The 22,553-nt window shown below is 39.9% G+C and overlaps 1 protein-coding gene across 2 annotated transcripts in view; it reads left to right on the top strand.

The window, feature by feature from the left end:
• The window catches only part of COL9A1 (collagen type IX alpha 1 chain), a 78,858-nt gene that overhangs the window by 6,142 nt on the left and 50,163 nt on the right, over positions 1-22,553 (top strand). Inside the window, exons 5-12 of one of the 2 annotated variants that reach the window (XM_076333009.1) lie at positions 4,443-4,839; positions 13,416-13,493; positions 14,331-14,351; positions 15,485-15,559; positions 16,126-16,161; positions 16,271-16,333; positions 18,813-18,866; positions 19,477-19,512. In XM_076333009.1, coding sequence (XP_076189124.1) covers positions 4,443-4,839; positions 13,416-13,493; positions 14,331-14,351; positions 15,485-15,559; positions 16,126-16,161; positions 16,271-16,333; positions 18,813-18,866; positions 19,477-19,512 — 760 coding nt within the window. Of the gene's footprint in view, positions 1-4,442; positions 4,840-13,415; positions 13,500-14,330; positions 14,352-15,484; positions 15,560-16,125; positions 16,162-16,270; positions 16,334-18,812; positions 18,867-19,476; positions 19,513-22,553 lie in introns of both variants that reach the window. The other variant, XM_076333010.1, reaches the window with a different exon arrangement.

The following is a 22,553-nucleotide window of genomic DNA, read 5'->3' as shown; positions in this document are numbered from 1 at the left end:
CAGTGTTTATATTTGGGGTAGTGGTGTACTGCAGACCACTTCAGCAGGTGACATCACAAACACAGTATGATAAGAAATTATAAAATGAAAATTGGAAGTTTATAAAGCTTTATCAGTAAGCTTGGAACATCCAGAGAATTTCATAGGCTGATTTCCTGATTTTTCCTTTGGGAATAATGCTTCTCTATGAAGTAATGCTCCTCAAATGCTTATGCCTGAAGGCTTGGCATTTTACATCCAGCCACCGAAGTTCTTCAGGTGCTTTTCCTTTTGCATTACAAGTAAGATATCTTACATAGTAGCGCTCCATTGATATTGATGATGACACTAATGGAAAAGACAAAATGCAGCTAAGAAGCTAATTAGCTCATAAGAGAAATAATTAGCTCAGAACTGGATGTTTCTGAAGAATAGAGACCAGCTGAGGGTAATGAGTCCTAGCAAATGACTTCTGGCTAATAACTTAGGACAGTTGCTTTTAAAAATGCTTAGCTAGATTTTATTGTTATTGCTTATTTGATGGGTGCCAGATAGTGCCTGCCAGGTCAGCTGTGACTCTAGGAGGCTTCAGGAGGTGCAGACACAAGTGTCTCCATCTTGAGCAAAGGAACCCCCACCCCTGGGTACATGATACTGCATTATCATGAGGTTGGCCAGAGGAATTTCTATAGCCATCTCTAGTGGATTGTACTAACATTTCTAACATCTTCGTTTAGCAAGAAGTAAGTTATCTCAGTGGGCTCACCTGAGAAATTAACTATTAAAGAAACAGGTTTAATAAAATAAGCAGTTATTTTGTAGTATTCAAATCAATATGTAGTTAACCTTTTAAAATACTTGCTGCTTTTGATAAATCCTGAAGTCAGTGGGACTATTCAGGGCTTCCACTGCTCAGCCAGATGACTTATCTTGGTTATATTGATGCCTTGGTAGGAATTAGCCTCGAAATCTTAAAGAAATCTTCCTGGTAAGCACTCAGGCTACGGGATTAATAAGACTCTTAGGTATTTATGAAAAAGATTAAAAGAAAACAGTAGTGTTTCAGAAGTTCCCTTAGATGGATTACAAATGTTTCACAACCCACCCCGCCAACTGTATTTAAAAAATTAAGCAAGGACTCAAATGTTTGATAAAATACCTGATCTTGCACTCATTTCACACATGAAGCAGTTAATAGTGGGCTGAGTACACAAGGAAAGCAGGACTAGACTGCTATCTTACAAACTTAAGATACAAAAATGAATAAAAAAATTATCTGATGGCTTATATCCCTGGCAATTTTAAGTGGGTAGGAAATGGATCAGGACTGAATTTGTTCTGTGTGCTTGAAATAATTTTGCATATTAATTCTTCTTTTGCTCATCTGCCTGATTCTAAATTTAAAATTGCTTGATTTCCTTCCATAAACTAGTGGAATTGGAAACGTGTATGTTAAACATAATTTACCTAAATAATTTAAGGGTTTATATAGTTATCATCTGTTCAAGAAGATTACAGAATCCAGCACTCTTCACTTTGCAGTGAGATGGAGGAATAACTTCTCTACAATTGTTCATTTAAATATCATGATAAATTTGCCCTAGTTTCCAAATATTTAGCATTTTGAGCTGCTGACTTCAGTAGGGTTTTTGCCTATGTAAAGATCACAGGCTTTGGGAAAAACTGTGTACTGAAATACTGATACCGCTAAAGCCAATGGAATTGCTTTTCATTACTGTTGGAGTAACTGAGATGAGAATCTGTCTCTGCTTTACTTGTAGAATTATAGGTATAAATCTTACACAGTACCAGTCCCCTGCAGAGTACCTTTCTGGCGATGGGTCATGCTGTGCTTCGTTATGTTGAGTCACATTACTGATACTGAGTCTTTAGTCTAAAGGCAGCAGTTCTTCTGATTGGTTATTAAAAGTTCCTTAAAATGTAAATATTTATCCATGTTTGTGCACTGACTTTTTATCTTTCCTGTTCTATATACACTTCTTATAATTTAGTTTTCTCTTACCAATGTCAGAAGCTCTTACACAATTTCTCTTCTTTGTATATCACTTGAAAAAGTTAACATATTTCTTTTCTATTTTAATTTCTGAAAAATAAGGAGGACCCATATGATGGTTTGTAAAGGACTAACGCTATAGCTAAATGTGGTGCGAAGAATCCTTTTGTCAATCTGGTATAAACAATCTTCTCATCAAAAAGTGTAACTATGTTTACTTACTAGTTTTTATGTGTGTGTTTGGTTGGTTTTTTTCCCAGTATATTTATGTCAGCTGAGGTAGGGTGAGAATGTGTGTGATATTTTAACCAGTATTGCCAGGACAGCAAAACGTATCAGTGCAGAGAAAGAATGAAAACCTCTCCTCAGAGGATCTGGGATTAGCAATGCCTCCTTTAGCTGCAGAGCTCGGCCTATCAGATCCCCTAGAGTCACTGAACTTGATAGAGAGAAAGTGGAATGTCACGTGGAGGCTAGTTAAAAAATTACCTAACAAACAATACCACCTTCAACAGGGTAGTAGTAAAACCAGCTCTTGTGCAAGAACAGATGGGATTCAGCAAATGAGGAGATAAGTGACTCAGCTGAGCTAAGGTTTTAGCAGCAGAGGACACTGAAATACTTGTTTAAGAGATATTGTGGAGGAAGAAGGACACAGAGGGCCATAAAAGATGTGCTGAACTGGATCAGGAGCTTAGCAAGAGACTAATGTGTGTCTGGATAGGGAGAGAATGTTCCCGGAGCAGGAAAGAATATATAAATATATTGTGTAAGCTAGAAGCCTAACAAAAGGATAGGGGACAGTAGCATACACTGGAAAGGGCCCAGAACAGGAGGAAAGGTACAATGTCTATGCATTGACATTTGCATTTAAGATGGCAAGATACAAACTGAAACAAAACAATAAGACAACACAAGAAGTTAGATAAAATCCTATCGGACAAAGCCAGCTGGGACAGACTACTGCATCTGCAGTCAACAGAGACACAAGTCATAGCAAAGCACAGGCAGTTTAAAGATAATGGCAAGGAACCCCCTCTCCCACCTTTGTATATCTCCACACTTTGTGTAATGAGATAATCTTCCAGCTAAACATTCCCCTTCCTCATACACCAGCTTCCAGGTGTATGTAAAGGCTTGTGGGGAAAGAGGAGAAACACCAGCGGTTCAGGTAGTTTATTAACAAGGTGAAGCTGCTGCTGCTGCTGCCAGGCTTTTCCTGGTCCTTACTGAAGTCTTGCTGGGCTGTGCCGTCGCCTGCTGGAATATGATTGCACTACAGCTTTGGACACTTTAACACCAAACTACAAACTGCGCAGACTTTATCTGGAAGAACTCTCTTACTAAATCAGTAGTCATCAAGCATACAGAATAAGAACTAATTAATTCCATTTTTTCGGTTTTTTCCCCCTTAGCCTAAAGCCTGAGGTTCACTAATGCTGGCTAAATTGCTGCTGAGATAGAATTGATCTGCCACTCAAAAATAATCTTTGTTCAAAATGCCTACTTGCCTGAGAAGTTATTGTAATGAAAGCTGGTGACAAAATAGCTCTGCATGTCTCCATACTTAAGAAATTTATTCAAATACAACTTATTCTTAAATGTGGATAGATGGCAAATAATGTATTGATGTCAACTGGATTATGACACTACAATTTTACGATCCATAGAATAAGAAAAGGCATATTTCTTAATGATCCTACTGGATTCGCCGATGCATTTGAGATAAAAAATGACGTTACTGTTTTGCATAATGATACAGCCAGTAGTACTTGTTTGTGTTGCCAAATCTCATGTGTTACAGGAGTTGCAAAAGAATGAAACATTTTACATGTGGCAAATCTGTTCCCTGCTACTTGTAGTCTCGTGGTTGAATGTCGCAGGACATAACACATTTTTAGTGTGGGTTCTTACTAAGCATATATTTGTCAATGAATGATTTGGTGAATGATTTCTGCTGAAGTGATAGCTAATACATTAACAAAATGGTTATTGTCAGGCTGAACAAGGAAATGCATCTGCAAAAGACATTCTTACGTCTTCAAAACCAAATCAGATCTGCACTATCTACCTGGTCAATTATAAAGTTGTACTATGTTGACTGATTTTGTAAGTCTAATAGTAGGAAATAGCATAATTGTAGGATATACTTTCTAAATGTGAAGTATGAGTCTGTTGTTGCTCCATCCATTACACTTAGAAAGGGTTATCATAAATATTGTACAATGTTGGAAGAACCCACATTTCTGAACCGGTTCCTTTTGCCATTAACAACACTAATGCCTCAAAAGGACATGCCGTTTCGGGACTCTGCATGCAGAAGAGCACTGATAAAAGCGTGGTTGAAATATGGTTCCACTGAGTAACTGTTTCTCATTACTCTGTGGTGATATGTGGTGCTTTTCAGAACAAATACACAACAAATGTACTGTATTTTGATCCTACACAGTGCCATATATTCCAACGGATTGCCCGATGAATATTCCTTTCTAACTACTTTTCGGATGACTGGGGCCACACTTCAGAAATACTGGACTATTTGGCAGATTCAGGATTCTTCAGGAAAAGAACAAGTTGGAGTGAATCTTAATGGTCAAATGAAAAGTGTTGAGTTTTCTTATAAAGGAGTGGATGGAAATCTCCAAACTGCATCATTTTTGCATTTGCCTTTCTTGTTTGACTCCCAATGGCACAAGCTTATGATAAGTGTGGAAGCAAACAGTGTCACACTTTTTATTGACTGTATTAAAATAGAATCCTTAAACATAAAACCAAAAGGGAAAATCAGCGTTGATGGCTTTGCTGTGCTTGGAAAACTTAAAAATAATCCTGAAATTTCAGTTCCGGTAAGTTCCAAAATCTTTTATTATTGCAAAAAGTGTTTTATAGGATCTTTACACTTAATATTTTTTTGTGGAATGCATCTTCAAATGTTTTCTGGAAGCAGAAATGGCAGAAAATAACAACTCCTTGGCAGGTAAGTACTAGCTTTGCTTTTTAAATTTTGCACATATATATACTGTGTAAGGTAAGAGATGACCCAGGTTATGTCTAAGTTTCAATAGTGAAATTTCTCAGACATCCACACTTCTGTCACTGGATTCTGCTCTGTCTGGTTGTATCAGTTGGGTGTTCCTCTGCTTATCTCATATGTGGAGCTTGATCCAGAAGGAATTCTCGAGACATGGATTTGTGGGCTGCACCTCACACCAAAGAGAGCAAAACATTCATTGAGCAAGAACTGGGACCCCTCTCATATGTATGCACCGACCATCACCTAAAGATAATTAAATGTGTCTCTGGCAGAATAAATATTTTAAATCATTAATACAAAGGGAATATCTCCTGTAAGGGAGATTGACGGAGGGCCTTTTTGGTCTACTCTGATGTTCCCACAGGAAATGAGAGACCCACGTTTAAATCTCAGTGCTAAATCAGAGATTATCATGAGTACCTTATACCTCAGGAGACCGTTCTAATCATTGCACTACCTGGTGTGATCATGTTAACAGTTGCTTTTTCTCTTTAATTAGCTTGAGTTTTTTGAAAAAGACTGACCTGGAGTAGACAGTGAACTCTTAAAGAAGGTTCTTGTTTATGAATCCTATGAGGGATAAGTGTAGCATCAGAGACTAGATCCATTCCAGGCAAAGGGCCCAGCAGAGCTGAGACATAAAGCCCACCCATCTCCACAACACTTTCTCCTGGCTAGCTCAGGACATCCCACCCCCATATCATGGCTGCTATGAATCCCTTTGTTAGATATTTAACTTCCCCTGTGCATTATAGCAGGCACCTAAACTCACTGTGGAGTGCTTCTTTATTCTGTGTAGCCAGAGTAGGTAGTGAAATGTTTATTCTATATCCTGTTAGTGGATTTAATGCTGAAAATATCCTCTCCATGCTACTACATTGCAAGGAGAGTTGTTTTGACAGAGAAAATAACATTGGGGGTTACATATGGTAAATATTGAATGCTTTTGTGCCCTTCCACAAAGAAAACTGAATATGAAAAGCCTCAGGGATTTTATTATTTGATTATCTGTTTTAGTTTCTGAGACAAGTGATTAATATAAAACACATACAAAGTGACATACCTGTAATTTCTGACAGAAAAAAAATTTGTAGCTGTCACATCTGCATTTTGCCTTTCAGACATCCATGAAAGTGTTTTCTCAGCTAGTTTTTTTTTCAGCTAATGAGTTATACTGCACTTTATGCTGAATAATGTAACAATTTTGTCCCACAGTGGCACTAAATGACATTTAAGACTTTGGGAAGGCTATTTCTGAATTAACTTCATAGATTAAAAGGAAATCGTTTCAAAACACAATTGAAAAAATTGCAGAAAACATTGCAAAGTTCCATATATTATCCTGTTCCTTTTCCAAGGATCCTCTTTAAGTGTGTTAGGAACATATGAATGGTAAGATATATATATATATGGTACTCATTTCAAAATGAGTTGAATGGCAAAAGAGAATCAGGTACTTAAATATATTGTAACCATTTTCCACATCCCTACACTGAAGTTTTGCATCAGCTTTGAAATAGTGAAGTGAGATATAATCTTTTAACTATATTTTCATGTTGTTTGCAAAAACTGTGGCCACAGGATAACCAGCAATGTATAAACTTGAAAGGGGAAACGTTGCAACAAAAGAAGCACCTCATGCTTCATCACCTCTGTATGTATAGGTTACTATATTGCACTGTATAGAAATCAGTTTTACTTGAAAAATGACGACTGAAAGGTGCCCCAGGTGTCTGAAAGTTGCTATCTAGTATGTTGCTATAGAAGTGGATTAGAAAATATCAATAGCTAAAAAGTTATATTAATTCTGTTGAAAACAAAAGTTAGTCTTTGAAAATGTCATTCAAAAGTAATCAGCTGGAGCTGATAACGTAATGATTAGCTGCACACGTATCTTAGCTTTGCTAACTGGTCTGAGGGATACTGGTGGATGAATGGATGGATGGGATGATGAAAACATTACATAATCTACGCATGTTACTAGGATGAAAAAAATTCTACCCCAATATTGTATTCCTCTTGGGAAAGATATTTAGATTAAATGCACAGAGAGCTATAGGCATTAATGTAATAGTATTACAACACCTAGTATACAGTGCTACAGTAAACCGTGCCCTCAAGTTAGGCACAGAGTCATTCCTTTAAAAACGAGGAGGGTTCCTGTTGCCTGTTGAAGTAATGATCAGAAATGGCAGCCTACAAACGAGGAGAGAGATGTGGTATTAAGGTCACCTTGGCAAGAACTTGGACTTCTCCCCCTTCTCTGTTGGTGCTCTGGCTGACCTTTGGCTAGGATTAAAGAAGTCAGGAAAAGCAGCAGAGGAAATTTGGAATTTTATCCCCCTTCCTCTCTAGCCCGTGTTTTGCAGACACTTGCTCTTTTCAGCAAGGTATACACATGAGGAACACTGATCACCCTAGGCTCTTCAGGCATCTGGTGGGGGAAGAGTGTCTAGCATTAAGTTCTGCCTCATCTATGTTTAAGCACGTACATCATCAGGCACTAGTGTGAAGCTACGTTCAGTGTAGGACACCCTTCTTCAAGGACAAAAGGACAAAATGGAATTAAGTACATTTACAATTTACCACTTATCGTGCAAAATATTTGTTTACACCTTTAGCATGTTTCTGGGAAGATTCAGTCATATTTACTATATTTTATGAAAAACATCAAATATTTGCATAAGGTAGGCCTTAAAACAGGAATACGATGCACATTTTTTGACAAAAAGAACAATGAAGCATTGGAACAAATTATCAGGGAAGGAAGAAGGTAAGCATCACATTACATTTTAAACCGAGTTTGGATGTCTAAAAATACACTTTAATTCAGATGGAACTGTGGGTTTGACATAGGACTCACTGGGTTGAATTGCACGGCCTGTGCTATGAAGCCAAAACTGACAGTGGTAGTGGTCCAACTTGATATTATAAAAATGTAGATTTAGGAAGACCATATTCTCTGAAATTATGATAAAGGAATTACACAATCTGATGGACTAGTAATTTTAAAATGGCTGTTTCTATTGCACAAGTTTCTGTTTTAGCCTGTGCATTTAGTTTCTCTTTAAATCGCTTATCCTTTAACTTGCTTGACTAGACGCAATTTAAACATCTCACCAGTCTTGGTTATTTAATATGTCCCAGGCACAATTTATAATTTATTTCCAGGCATTGTTAAAGTATATTACTTCCAGTGGTATAATTTTTGAAGGACATAAATCATGTGTTTCCGATTCTTTTTTTTTTTTTTCAGTATTCTGTGAGTGTTCTGCTTATCTTGCAGAATAGGTCAACTTCTTATAGGTGCACTGTAATACATGTCATTTCAAAAGAGATTCTTTATCACTTGTTGTTACTATGATTGCCTAGGAGAGTAACAGATAGAGTTCCATTAGAAACTACGGCTTGCCTTTGAGCCTTTACAAAGATTTATTCCAGGATTTCTAGAATGTTTTATTGGGGGGCAAATTTTTATGCAGGTTTACAGCTGCATTTTATCTTTTTTTTAGATTAAAAAAAATAATTCTTTTTATCTGAAAGTAATTCAAATAATTCACTATAAATTCGAAGCAATACAAGATATATCATAATTTCAAAACTGAAAAGGAACTTACTCTCTAAATTACGTGTTTGTTATAGAAAGGTAAGGGCATTAATTTCTTACTGCTCAAAGATTAACTGCTGTGAGATGATATAAATTGTCTTAGTTTCTGTGATTTCAGAGACATTACCCTGATTTTCTCATAATAGACACTAAACACTTTGCTAGAAGTGAATCTTGATCATTATTTAATTGACATTTTATGCTGTTAACTAGTTCAGGGCAGCCGCATGACTTGGAACATCTAAGAGGAAGCTGCTTATCAATATTTGCTGAACAGGGATTAATTCATGCCATAGAACAGATTGTGTGTGTGAATTTTAAAAAGTCACGTCTCAGGTTTTTTTCACCCTGTGAAATCTCACGTTCAGAAGGCTGAACCCTTGCTATGGAAGGTCAAATAACACCAGAAGTTGCTGTACTGTTCTTAGACTTTGAAAAAAGATGCAAGGAAATTGAAGCTCTAAAAACCCGTTCCAGAGATGTAGGAAAATGGCTAAAACATGTTTAAAATAGCTCTAGAATGAGGTATATTTAAATGTGTAGCTTATTCTTGGTCACTTAACAAATGTACAAAGAATTGATAGCAGACTTCCCTTAGAACAAACATAGATACCATTGACAAAAAATTGTAGAAAACCTTCACCTGAAAATTGCTTAGCCCAGTTGTACTTCCCCTGAAGGGATGTCTCCCCTGAATCATCCCCGAGGCAGCAATAGCCCCGTGGGGCACAGGGAGCCAGTTCTCCCAGAAGGGACCTGCAAATGTGCTCTGAGTGTCACAGTTTTCCTTAAAGCCTACAGTACTGCTAAATGCTTCCCTGTGACTGATGCTATACTGAAAATACTACCCTAGATATTTAGGTCTCATTTACATCTTACTTAACCTTCATCTCTCTCATCTAAAGCACTAATAAGACAACTGAATTGCACAGCTGATACGGAGATGTGCAAAGCTGTGGGCATTTGCAGGCATTTCCATAGAATTTAAGAGGACAAAACAGTGAACTGACAAGACTTAACTAACACAATTGTACCTGTGCTGACTAAGAAATTAAGATGAAATGGAAATCCTGTAGGAATCTTGGAAAATGGATGTCAGAAATATAGACCTATGGGTCTTAAACACCTATGGGTCTTAAAGGATTACATTTTAATAACTTTGCTTTATGATTACCCCGATTTATCTGAGGTTCATTTCTGAGAACTTTGTGCCTGTACTTCATCCCTAATAACACTTTGTATTGATATCAACAGAACATCTACATGAGACATCTTCAAAATGGTGATGTCCTTTAAATCAGCTTAATATAACCAACAAGATCATTGTGAAATACCGTCCAGGGAAAAGATACCTTGACAGCAAGGCTAGGACATACTTGCCCTTCTCTCACCTCTCCTAAATCAATGGGAGGCCAGTCACACCTTCTACTACCTTGCCAACAAAAGAGTTTTATTTTTCATTTTAAAGAAGTTGAACAGTTTTCATCTCAATTTTTGCTTTATATAGCCCCAAAACATACAAATAGAGTAACAAAAGCACTAAGCAAAAAATTTACAGAGCAACCAGTTTATTTTTTAAATTAATGCTGCTTGACTAAGCAACTGTGAACTAAGAAATGTCAAATTAAAGCTGCACGTTCAAAATATTTCAACTCCTTTTAAATTCACATTATGGTACGGTGTTTTGTAAATAATGCTAGGTATTTTTTCTGCATAGGATGCCTGCCTCATTTATTCAGACTTTTTTTTGTGTGTCTTAAACTCATGAGAGTACCAGGCCTTACTTAATGCTCACCACTCAAATCCCATCTTGAACAAAACAAAGTGATTGGTTTTCTCTTTGGCCATTCAAGAGCGTTGGAAGAAAACATATGAGACACTAAAAGGATTTCCTGGCTCAGTGAGTCAAGTTCCCACTGCAGCAAGCAATCACATCTCATAATCTCATTAATAAATTTATCTCTATTTTAATATCGATTATGTTCAAAGTTGAAAAACTGGGTTCAAACTTTAAAAATGTATATGCATTTGCTAGTAGTATTCTCTTAAGACACAGATATTGGCACTTGGACAGTCACGCATCAAAGTCTAACAGTAATTAGCATTTTATCATCTCAAATCTGTCTCACCTTAGTACAGAAGCCAAAAACCAGACACACACACACACACACACACAAAAGACAAAAAAGAGACAATGATTATCTACATAAAAAAACTAGAATGTGCTGATGCAGATATTGGCTGCTGGTGGTATGTCTTAAAAGTCATTTTTTCAGTGTTTATAGATTTTGTACCATGTTATAAGTCGAAAGCACAGCTCAAAACTATTGACTTCAGTTACAGTTGTTACTGATCAGCTTTTTTGCATAACCTGTACCCAGATACTTCATTTCAGGCATCCAATTCCCTCCTCCCGCCCCATGCAGAATGCTCTCTAATGTGGCTATTTTGATTTAAATTATTTGTCAGCACAATATAAGAATTATGAAGCAAAAGCAGGCTCATTCAGTGGCATCTGTCTGCCTTTTCCACAAAGCCATCCTTTTTTTTTTTTACCACGTTTCACTCCATTTACTTCCAAACTTACAGTTTCTGCAGCATGGGAACCATTTCCATGGCCGTTCATTTATTCTTGTGAATGAGGGAAGCGTTCTAAGGAAAGAAGTGTGGAATCACACAATTTCAGATTACATACAGATTAAATTTGTATAGGCAACCTTAATTATGGTATTTTCTAACTACTGAATGGATGACCTTTCATTTTTAATATTATTTAATACAATTTTAATTCAATATTAAACAGACCAACTGAAAAAGTAGAAATTCTGTCACTTAAAACCATGTCTATCTTAATTTAAATCAGAAATAGATTATTATTTAAATCAGAAATAGATTATAAACTGCTTTAGAGCCAGTTACGGATCTCTTTCCCTCTGCAAGTGAACTTCAGAGGTGATTAATGTAGAGACTCGGGACTCAGAATCTATTTGTATGGTACGAAATAAATTATCATATAGGTATCATTTGATCCCATTTTTATGCCTTTTTATAAATCCTCATCTTCAGATTCCAGATACCCTCTTATTTTTATTATTGTATTGCTGCCTTGTAGTATTAAATTATAATATACATTCAGTTCTTTTTTATGTATATTATGACATTCAGTTGTCTATTATTAAGGACTGGGAAAGGTTTTAAAATGAGAATTGGATAAAGGAGGTAGAGAATTGACTCACAGATGGTGGTGTCAGATAATAGGTAAAAGAAATGAGGGTACTGCCTCTTTTGTGCTCTAGGCTCAGCACTCTGGAAACTGATGACTGCAAAGTAAACAGAACAGTAGAGATGTGATAGCGAGGATTTCAGGAGTGGCAGCACTGAAGTGGTGAAGGTGAAAGCCAAAAAAAAAAAAAGCAACTTGTGGATATGAGGGTGTCTTGCAGAGATCTTAAAGGACTTCAGACTCAAAGCATTTGTCAAAGCATTTATTAGCTCTAGCAGTCAGTATGCAGCTAAGTCAATGTAAGGATGGTGGCGGGAGAGGAAAGTATCTCAGAATGACAGTCTGCCTTCTGCGTCAGTTATGGGTTGGGACTGAAGAGAGCAATGAGATATCCTAGAGGGAGCACAGAAGGCAGCCAGGAAGCACCGAGACATTATGTTGTGGGAGGGGTGGTGGGGAGCTACTTCAGCTCAATAGAATAAGAAGAAAGACTCAGAGAAGCAAAGAAATAAGAAGTGAAAGCCCCCAGACACTCACTTCTATTTTCAGCTTCTCAGAAAAACCAAATCAGAGTCTTTTCCATACCAAGGCTCTATGTTGTTACAAGAAAAAAAACCTCAAAACTTTCTTTCCCCCCAACTCCTCAGCCATCCATAATGAAAAGAAAGGAATAGGAATCTCTAAATTTTATCATCAAACTGAGAAATCTCTGGATAAACCACTCATTAGTGGTTCATAAGCCAAGCTGATACTGTGTGTGATGGGAAGAGAAAACAACCCAAGACTTTAAAACCTAGATACAATAAATATGCACAATTTAATATGCTTCTGGTACTTAAAATTCCATGTGATGCATTATATGTCAACGGATATACCTCTGAAGCTGTATGTTTGAGATATTCAGTAACTTTCAGCAGAGGGTATGCTTTTTAACCTATATAGCAAGTGAGTCTCAGTTGCAGTTTCTGAGAAGAGGTTTGCCTTAATCCTGTGTCATTTTCCAGTGCCAAATACAAACATTCAAAGATGTGAAATTTCACAGATGTATATTACCCAGTTGCAGAATGTTGCCAGTGTGCATATAATCCTGCTTTCTGAACTTCTCACACTTAGACCACATTTCTGTCCTCAGACCTACCTTCATGGGCACAACTATCCACTTGGAGAAAATCTTTTTGTGTGTCTAATAAAACAACCACATAGCATGAGGAAAAATGCCTGTGTTTATAAAGAACATGTAAAAAAAATGACACAAGATGAATCTCACCTTCTTTCTAAATCCCTCAGCAGGTTTATGCCCCCTCTTTAAAAGACCTCCACAGTTAGGGGTGGGGGAGCACAGTGTGGAGCTCAGCTCTGGACTGAGCTCCAGGAGCTGGGTCAGACCCTCCCCGTGCGCAGTGCTGAACTGTGGCATCTCCGATACACCCATAGCTACTGTCATTAAATACCTACCTTTTAAAACATGCCGTTAGCTCACCAGTGTTCCTCCTATTACACCCTCGGCCAGTGTGACCCCCCTGACCCAAATTAACGTGATCTTTATCTCCTTTGCCAGTTCGAAATCCAGTGGATGGTGATTCACTGCGACCCCCTGCGACCCCAGCGCGAAGGCTGCGGCGAGCTGCCGGCCCGGGTGAGCGCCCTGCCCTGCCCTGCCCTGCCCGCCGCTGCCCTGCCCTGCCCTGCCCTGCCCTGCCCGCCGCTGCCCTGCCCTGCCCTGCCCTGCCCTGCCCTGCCCGCCGCTGCCCTGCCCTGCCCTGCCCTGCCCTGCCCTGCCCGCCGCTGCCCTGCCCTGCCCTGCCCGCCGCCAGGCTGCCACCGAGTCCCTGCTTGCTGCCGGCCAGCGGCAGCCCACAGGAGCCTCATTTTTTCTTCCCCTTTTTTGGCCCGAGATGCCTGTTTTTACAATATCTGCCTGGAATTTTGTGCCTTTAAAGATCCAGTCCCCCCGCCCGCCCCGAGCAGCAGCCGCCTCATTTTAACCCTTCCGTGACTTACTTTCTCCCCCACCTCCCCTCACCCGCTGCTTGGGTGGGAGACTTCTGAAAGCTGTGCCTTGCAGACGGGAGGGATTTTCGCAGCCACCTCCCCGCAGCTGCCGCCTTACCGGAGCCTGACGGCGGGAAACCCCTGGCGGGGGGGCAGGGAGGGAAGGCAAGGGTCGGTGCCCAGAGCAACAGCAGCAGGGCAAAGGGTTAAGGCGCTGCTGGCATTCAGTCCTCCCCTTCCCAGCCTTCAGCTTTCCTCCAATCCCCACGACCCTCCCCAAGGCGTTAGCAAGCAGCCGTGAGGGGCTGCAGCGGGGCTCACCTTTCCGCTGCCCGCCCCAGCAGCCGCAGGCCGCTCCCTCCATCGCCATGGCCCGGGCTCTGCGGGGCCTCCTGCCTTTGGGGCTTTTCCTGCAGGTTGTTTGCCTCTGCCTGGCTCAAGTAAGTTTATTCTGACTTTGAATCTGTTTTCTCCCTCGCAGATAAGCCAGACGGTAATTGAGGTAAGTGTGAGGGAAGGGACGGTGCCCCGTGCTTAGGGAAAGGGTGTGGGTGAAAAGAGACTTGAAGGCCACTCTCTGTCATGCCCTGGCACTGACCCGCTGGAGGGTTTTTGACTCTTTTCTTCCCCACAGTAGCTGTAGCTGACCCTGACGTGGTGCTGGCAAAGGCGAGTTGGCCGCAGGGCAGTGGGTGCCGTGTGTGTGTGCCTACATGGTGCTACCTGGTGGGCATCGGGCAGGCGCCCGGTGACATGGTGGGGCTTGAGCTCCGTCTACAACTACCTCTGGATGGATTATTACTGGGAAGACTGGTGTGCGGAGGAAAGGTGCTCAGAGCAGCAGTGCTGTGGGGAGCAGGGGGCCAGGCTCAGGGCCCCTGCAGGGCCCAGGCCAGCCTCCTGATCACAGAGCACTGTTGTGGGGCCGCAGCCGGAGCTCGCTCCGTGGAGAACAGAGCCCCCCATTATAGGTACGGAGACCTGTAAAAGCCTTTCTCTAGGTTTCCACAGGCTGGTGGCGCCTCCCGCCTCCCCCTCGGGAGCCTGCTGCTTTGAGAAAGCGCCTCTGTAGATGCTAATGTAATCCTGAGGAACCAGGGGAAACCGCTGAGCCCGGCAGTGAAGTGGGGAAAGGGTTGTTCTAAATTTTCTTCGCTAGCACAAACTCTTAGGAAGACTGTCTCCTTTGTGTTGGCTGAATGAGTAATTAGAGTAGTTCAGTGAATTTCAGTGTTTGATTCGCAAAGATCACTCTTTTTAATTTCTGCCACCCTGTCATTGCCATACGGCGTTCAGATCCTGCTGGGTCAGGGATTCAAGCCCCCTCCACCTTGCCCTGGCCCTGCCAGCATTGTGGGGCACAGGAGGGCAGCTGGGCCCGGGGAGCAGGGTTTAAAACCTCATCCCTGTTCTGCCCACGAGGGGAGCGTTGCTGGTCATTGCAGCAACAGCTAAGATGGGATATAGGGCCCGTGGGTCCTGACATGCATGGAGTGAGGACATGGCTCCTCATCACAGCTGTGACCCCCTGACTAACCCATAGAAGCTGCCTCTCATTGTGCTGGTCCCCCCAGACTGGCTCTCGCAGGTTTGCCAGGATATAATTGTTCCTTTTTTTTTCTTACTCCTTGTCAGAGAGGTCTCCCTGGTCCAGCAGGCCCCCCGGGTCCGCCAGGGCCACCAGGAGTTCCCGGTATCGATGGCATCGATGTAAGTGTTTCCCATGCCGTACCTAGGAGATAAGAAATGCCTCAAGCTGTACCTGCATTGTCCTCACTTTCAGCATTTGACCCTGAGGAGTTTGAATTTGTCTGGAGATCCACATAAGAATTGATGGGTCTCATACTCTGTAGCGGGCCGGGGTGAGGGGAGAAGGAGGCCGTTCAGATTATCTCTGATATGGAAAATACAGGATTATTTATTTTATGTAATCGGCATCATATGCTATGATTATTTGCCTTAAATGGGGTGTAGGGGTTTTATAATTCTAATCTCAAAAGGGATTACGTAGCATCACTCATACTAAGCATGATAAGGATTTGTGCCGTTATTCCTGAGAGGAGCTACTATGTATTTTCCCCCAATTCCTGTCAGAAGTTTCTGTGATTATTTCTGTTAGTCTATAATAGAGTTTATATGGGTTTAATATTAATTTCCTACAATAAGAATCAGTTTGGGATTATTCCTGATAATCTGTAAATCAGTTTTTTTATCATGAGGGACCATAAAAGGTTGCTGTAGCTCTGACTAATACCTTTCTTTTCATGTCTTGTTAGGGAGAGAGAGGTCCGAACGGCCCCCCCGGTCCACCGGTGAGTGATTTCAGCTACTTTGCATTTGCTCCTGCAAGAGAAGAGGTTTTGAGTTTTGTTTCTGCTTCCCTCTCTGAAACGTGCTTAACTGTCCATTTAAATCCTGAAGGGTCCAGATGGGGATGCAGGCAAACCAGGATCCCCTGGCCTGCCTGGAGAGCCAGGAGCTGATGTGAGTACACTTGATTTTCTGGAATTTCCTCGTCTTTTTTTTTTTTTTTTTTTAAGAAAAATACTTGGTTTTAGTCTATTTCTGTAGAAGCATGACCTCCTTTTGAGGTCTCTGGCTTCCTCACAGCTGCCAGTGAGTGCCAGCGGTGTGCGCGTGGGAGAGGCTCTTTTCTCCAAGCTGAAAGATGCTCTCTTGGAGGAGCACAGCCGGGCTGAGGGTGGCCAGGGCAGCAGCTGAGGAACAGCGCAAGGGCTGTTGGGTGCTGCCACCCTGCTCTGGAGAGGGCGCTGGGCAGCGGTGCCGCGGGGAGGAGGCCATGCTGCGTCCTCTGGAAGCAGCCTCACGTCAGCGCCTCGCTCCCTGCGGGGCGAAGGGCAGGGCAGGAAGGGCAAAGTGGGGGGGATCCAAGCCCAGGCCTGGGCAGGAGGGTCCGCTGTGGCCGAGGGCACCAGCGGCGCCCGAGAGACCGGGCCGGCCCCGGGCTGGGTAAGGCCCGCTGCCCCCCCGCGCGGGGCGGCCGGCAGGGGGCGCCCGTCGCTGCTCCCGAACGGTCACCCCCGCGGGTCGGCGGGGCGGGCCGGCCTCTTCCGGGCTGTGGGCGTTTAATGCCCGAAGGGGGTGTGTGGGGGGGCCTTGTGTTTAGTAATTTTAGGTCTCGTTCCCTAAAACGGAGAAAATAGGAAGAAAAAAAAATCAGATCAGCCCTGTAGGCCTGATGTTACGGTGAAGTGTTATGAAAAAAAAAAACCAACCCAAAACCAACCTCCCAGACTTCAGCCACTGCAGAGCCTGAACCTGCTGATATATCTTCCTTTCTCTGTGGAAAATAATAATAGAAGAATAAAGTTTCAACATCAACTAGTGTTGATGGCCTGTTAGGTTGTGTCTCTTGAATAAATTAGTGGCAATAAAAACACCTTCATACATTTTTGGGAAACTCTTCGTATTTCTCTCGCGAGCAGTGTTTGAAAGCATTTCTTGCTATGAAACAAGATTGTTACATTAGTACTTAGATCTTATGCCAGGAGGCAGGCAAGCTTATGTTTAATTTACATAAGTGGTAGAAGACTTTTATAATTTAAAACATCCAAAATAAAGATTATATACAGCAAACTAGTATATTAGAGAATATTGCAAATTATATAAATGAAAAAGCCTAATGTTTATTGAAGATTGCAATACTGTTAGACCTTAATTTTTAATTTGCTTTTTAAAAGAGATTTGGTGGACATGGAGCTGAAACAGGCTTTAGTTAAACTCTTCAAATTTCAAATCTGTAAGACGAGATGGGCTTGCCATGAGTGGTATCTCATACCACTTCATTTTTTCCTGAAAACAATACAGGACCACAACCCATCTGTACATGTCAAAAACCCATAAGCAGATCTTAAAAACCATTGCCTCTTGTAATTGTCACTTGAGGCATGATTTTGTTTTCCTTGCCAGAATTCATGGTAACACAATCAGGTGAAACAGAACGTTTTAAACTCAGCTCAGCTTTTGATATTTGCACTTGCATATTCTCTCATACTAGTGGATGAGTGAAACTGTAATACTAGAATACTGTCTTCTGAAATGGTGAACCTTTTTTATTTTCACTTGAAGACAAAACATGGGACCTTAATGTACTCCCACTGTGCATTCAACTTTTAATTGGGGTTTTAGATTTATAATACCTTCTTCCATATTTAATTGGTGAGGCAGTTCTGACTTTTTAAATCTCATTTTTCTTTCACAAACTATTTCAGTGTCAGGTTTAATAGACTGAGTAAAGATACTATACAGTAATTGCCTGTAATGATCATGTAAGCTTTTGAAAGCAAATTATCAAAGAAAACACCCCTTTGGGTGAACACTGAATTGCTGGAAGTGTACCAAAAAAGAAAAGTATTGGACAAATGTAAAAGCAAGGCTTTTCTTATGGATATCTGGAAATTTCTAAAAACGGGTTAAAATTTTGGAAACAAAAGAAAACAAAAGAACTCCAAATGAATTCATAGTTATAATATCATGATTGCTTTTTAATTTTAGCGAGATAGACAAGTATGGTTCAAAGACTAACCTCAAATCCAGCCTGGCAGCTTTGTTGATTTTTTTTTTTTTTTGGTCAATGGATGATTTATTTGAAATGGAAAACACTGACAGTTGTTGTTTTTAACCTGAGCCATGAACTAGATTAATCAACCTCCCATTGAGAGAAAATAAGATCATTTGCGATCATGTGTTTAGTTTAATTCTGATTTAACTGAGTAATTTTTGAAGGATACATATCACAGGCACTGATGTTTGTCACCAGAAGCTAGTACTTTGAACTTGGGCAGTTCTATCTGTACGTGTAAATAGGCATTTGAATTGTAAGTCTCCTGCAGTTATTTCTCTCATTTAATAGCTTCATTAGTCTGTGTTTTAGAATGTTTTCTGTTGTCATTAAGGAAACCATGTAACCTTTGTATCAACATTGTATACATTACTTCCAAAGGGATTCACAGGGCCTGATGGTTCAGGTGGAGCCACAGGACCAAAAGGACAGAAGGTAAGAACAAAATTGTGCATGAAATCATGGGATTTTTTTTTAAAGCAGGATTTTTGTTCATCTCTATGCAACTAATGCGATGCTGCAGCCTTTCTTACTATATTAAAGCATCTATAGAATACAGACCCACTGGGCCCTTTTTATATAGTACAAAGCAACTTCCATTCCCCCAGCCAGCAGTAAGGAATGGTGGCATTACATTGATGACATTAAGGTTGAGCACCTTCAGTAATGGTGAGGCTCTTTCCATCTTGTTGTACTGTAATTATGTCATAGTAATAAGCAGTGGGAACCAGAACAGTGAAACCTGACTTCATCAGCAATCAGAGAAATGAAATACACATCAGAAGTCAGAGTAACCAGCATGTTTGAATTTTTTTTTTTGGGGGGAAGAGAAGGCCTGAGGCGGTATCTTTTTAATATTGAGAAAGTCTTTCCTTTCTATCAAGTCTCACTGAAACCAGCATAGCGTTAATGAAGTGAATAATAATAATTGCAGAATATGCCCACTAAATGATACCCTCCAAAAGGTGACAGCATCTTCCTGTATGTTGTTCACAAAACTTTATGCTAACGCCTCTTGAAAAACCTCCATTTTTATCTTCCGAAGGGTGAGCCAGGACTGCCAGGTGCTCGTGGACTTCCGGTAAGTAATACATTTAGTATATGAAGAGGCTTTTCAGACCTTAAGTATCAATATGAAGGATTCTTACCATTAAATCTAGTGAAGAAAAGCCAGAAACTATTTCTGAGGTTTCAAAGAACTCATAAGATACTAAAGTGGCACATTAAGGAACCTTCTTGTCTTTATGTCAGTGTGCAGATATTACTGAAAGGGCATGTTTGGTTTGTATATGCTGTAGAAAAGAAAGGGGTGTGTGTGATGTGGTCACAAGTTTTGGACGCATACCGTTGTTTTCCATCTCTTTGTGAAAATGCTGTAGAGACAGGAGAGCCCATGTTTTATTTGCATAAATTAGTCTACAGTTATTCCTGTCTCAGCTCCTTGCCATGTGTTTAAATGGGATCACTGAAGTGTAAATGCTGTATGGGACTTCCTGTGCATATGAAAACAAGACAAAATATGAGAAAGGACATGCGAAGAGTACTGTTCCAGTTGGCATGCAGATGGATTTAACATCCGTCTTTGGGGGCTGAAAATAATTGTGAATTTTAGGAATTTTACAGGGTTGAAGAAGTGAATGATGGTTGGCATATAGGAACTTAGATTACATAGGAAACCAGGAAAAACCTCAAGGAAAATGAGTAATGGAACAAGATGACTGGCATGAAATTGTAATAGGACTGCACATGATTAAAATTTAATTAAAAATTAGATTCATTTTGGAGAAATTATTTGAATTAAATAGAAGAGGCATTGTATTCTGATATAGCACTTCTTGCTGTGAAATTCTGTATCTTTGACTGTATCTTTGTATTTTTGACCCTGTCCCATTGACTTTCATTAAATTTATATTAAACAACCATTTTGATATTTGGCCCAAGAGGAAATTATAATGTTATTCTTGAAGACATTACATTATAGACACATTCAAACTTAAGATCAATCATTCTATGTGGACATTTGCATTTAATTTTCATGGATGGAAAATAGGTAATACTTTTATAATGGCTGGTCAATCTGTAGACTCAATATATGAGCTAAATTTAGTCACAGAAAATAGCAGAACTGAGGTAGCTTCTAGGTAGACTGAAAGCCCTACATTTTTCTGTTAGGGGTTTGAGGTTTTTTGTTTGTTTGTTGGTTTATTTTCATTTTTTGCTGTTAAGTAGATGGGGAAATAATTTCTGTTTTGTTTGCAATGCATTTAAAAATGTGTAGCTGGAATGAAGAGATAGCTTAACTCTGTCAGATATGTTACTCAGATGATACGGAAAAAAGTGTACAAGAAAAGAACTACTATGGGAGAGAAAAAATGGGGAATTAAAACTGAATTACTGAAATACTAGGTTAAAATACTATAGTATTTTAGCCTGTCAACTGAAATAAAAACTGACTTGGGGAAAATATACATGATTTTACCTCACCATTAACAGACTAATATGAGAACAAATAATTTAAAAGCCTTCAGAAAAAGTGGGTATATAAAATATACATACAGAGGGTTAATCTCAACTTAGAAGTGGAGATGTTACTATGGGAAAGCAGCAAACTGAACCAACTTGCCAAGGTAGAACGCTGATTCCATTCAGAGCAGCACCTACCTGATTCAGGTCTTTTGTGACCATATTTTGAGCCTGTAAAAGCAATAAATGTGATGAGATTTTTGGACCATTGTTCAAAGTTTAGTGATTTTTGTTTGCCCTGAGACTTTCAGTCTTAAGGTGATAACGCTTCAGTGAACCTCAGTAGGGATTGCCTTTGGAGTTGTTCTGCCTCTGCTTAATAAGCAACTGGACCTTGTATTTAAAGATGAATCTGCAGGAATATTTATAATGAGGAAATGAGAATTCTTAGTTATTTAAAGGCAAAGAAAAGATGGATATACTTAGTCATCTCGTGTCATTACCCTTGTAATTATTAAGGTTAAGGTTAATCCTTAGACCTCACATTTTAGGAAGAAGCCTACTGTTTGATTTTGGAGCTCCATGGTTGTTAACCTGTATATGCTGAATCCGGATGGAAAGATTAATGCTCATAATAAATCTCTTGGGAAAATTCCATTTATACAGGCTTGCCTTTTGATGAATGGCTTTAAGCTGCTGAAGAAATAGAGCAGTTAGTGGAAGTTTCTCAAAATGGCCAACACCGGTCATCTCACCTTTAGTGAGATTAAACTTAGAGTAATGAAACCTAATTAAAAAAAAAAAAAAAAAAGGAAGGGTAGAAGTGGTAGTGCTAGAGTGTGATGGTTCTAATTCTCAGATTCAGAGACATTTTGAGAAGCTCTTACTACAAGCATGAAGTAGTGGGGCTGTTTAACCTTTGCAGGTCTTTGGTTTGATCCGTGAGATCTTGTTTACTAGAAACATAGTGAGCACACTTATAAGTCTGCATACTAGTTACATGATTAATTGAGTATTTAGGTGTAATTATGCACTGCTTTGAATTCAGTCAGTGGCCTTTTGCAAGTGGAGTAGTCTCTGGATGGTTATCCGAAGACTTCATTTCTCACAAAAACCCCTTGCTTAAGTTGTTAAAATGCTCAGTGCAAACAGAAAGTCAGAAGCCTTGGATACAACATTTATTAGTTTTAAATTATTATCATTGTTTTTCAAGCTTGTCCAGTGGAATTTATTGGCCAAGTTAGGACTTCGGGGTATCTGAAAGAAAGAATATTGAGTATTTAAAGTTTTATATACAGCATTTGTTTTTCTGCTTCTGTTACCCTTTCTTCCCCAGAATGTATCCTGGCAATCTTCAGTTATCTTTTACTCCCCCTTTCCTCTATTTTTTCCTGCTTCATCATTTAGTTTTAATTTATTCTCTTTGTCTCATCTCTTTTGTGGGTAGTCTCTCAAATGACAGATTTACAAAATTAGTGGAATACTTCTGATTAATTCAAGCAATTTACCACCAAATATGCTGATGTCTCTGATCTGGCCCTGGTAAAGGGACCTGGGGCTGCTACGTTCAGTGCATGTATTGCACCCTTCAGTCCATTCTCTTTGTTAAGTTCCCTCTAACTTTTCTATTAGCTGATACATTGCTAGTGTTTTACAGAT

The sequence above is a fragment of the Aptenodytes patagonicus genome, chromosome 3, assembly GCF_965638725.1.
Source record: "Aptenodytes patagonicus chromosome 3, bAptPat1.pri.cur, whole genome shotgun sequence".
NCBI lineage: Eukaryota > Metazoa > Chordata > Aves > Sphenisciformes > Spheniscidae > Aptenodytes > Aptenodytes patagonicus.
Note: the sequence above shows the minus strand (reverse complement) of the source record. Positions and strands in the feature narration are given on the sequence as shown.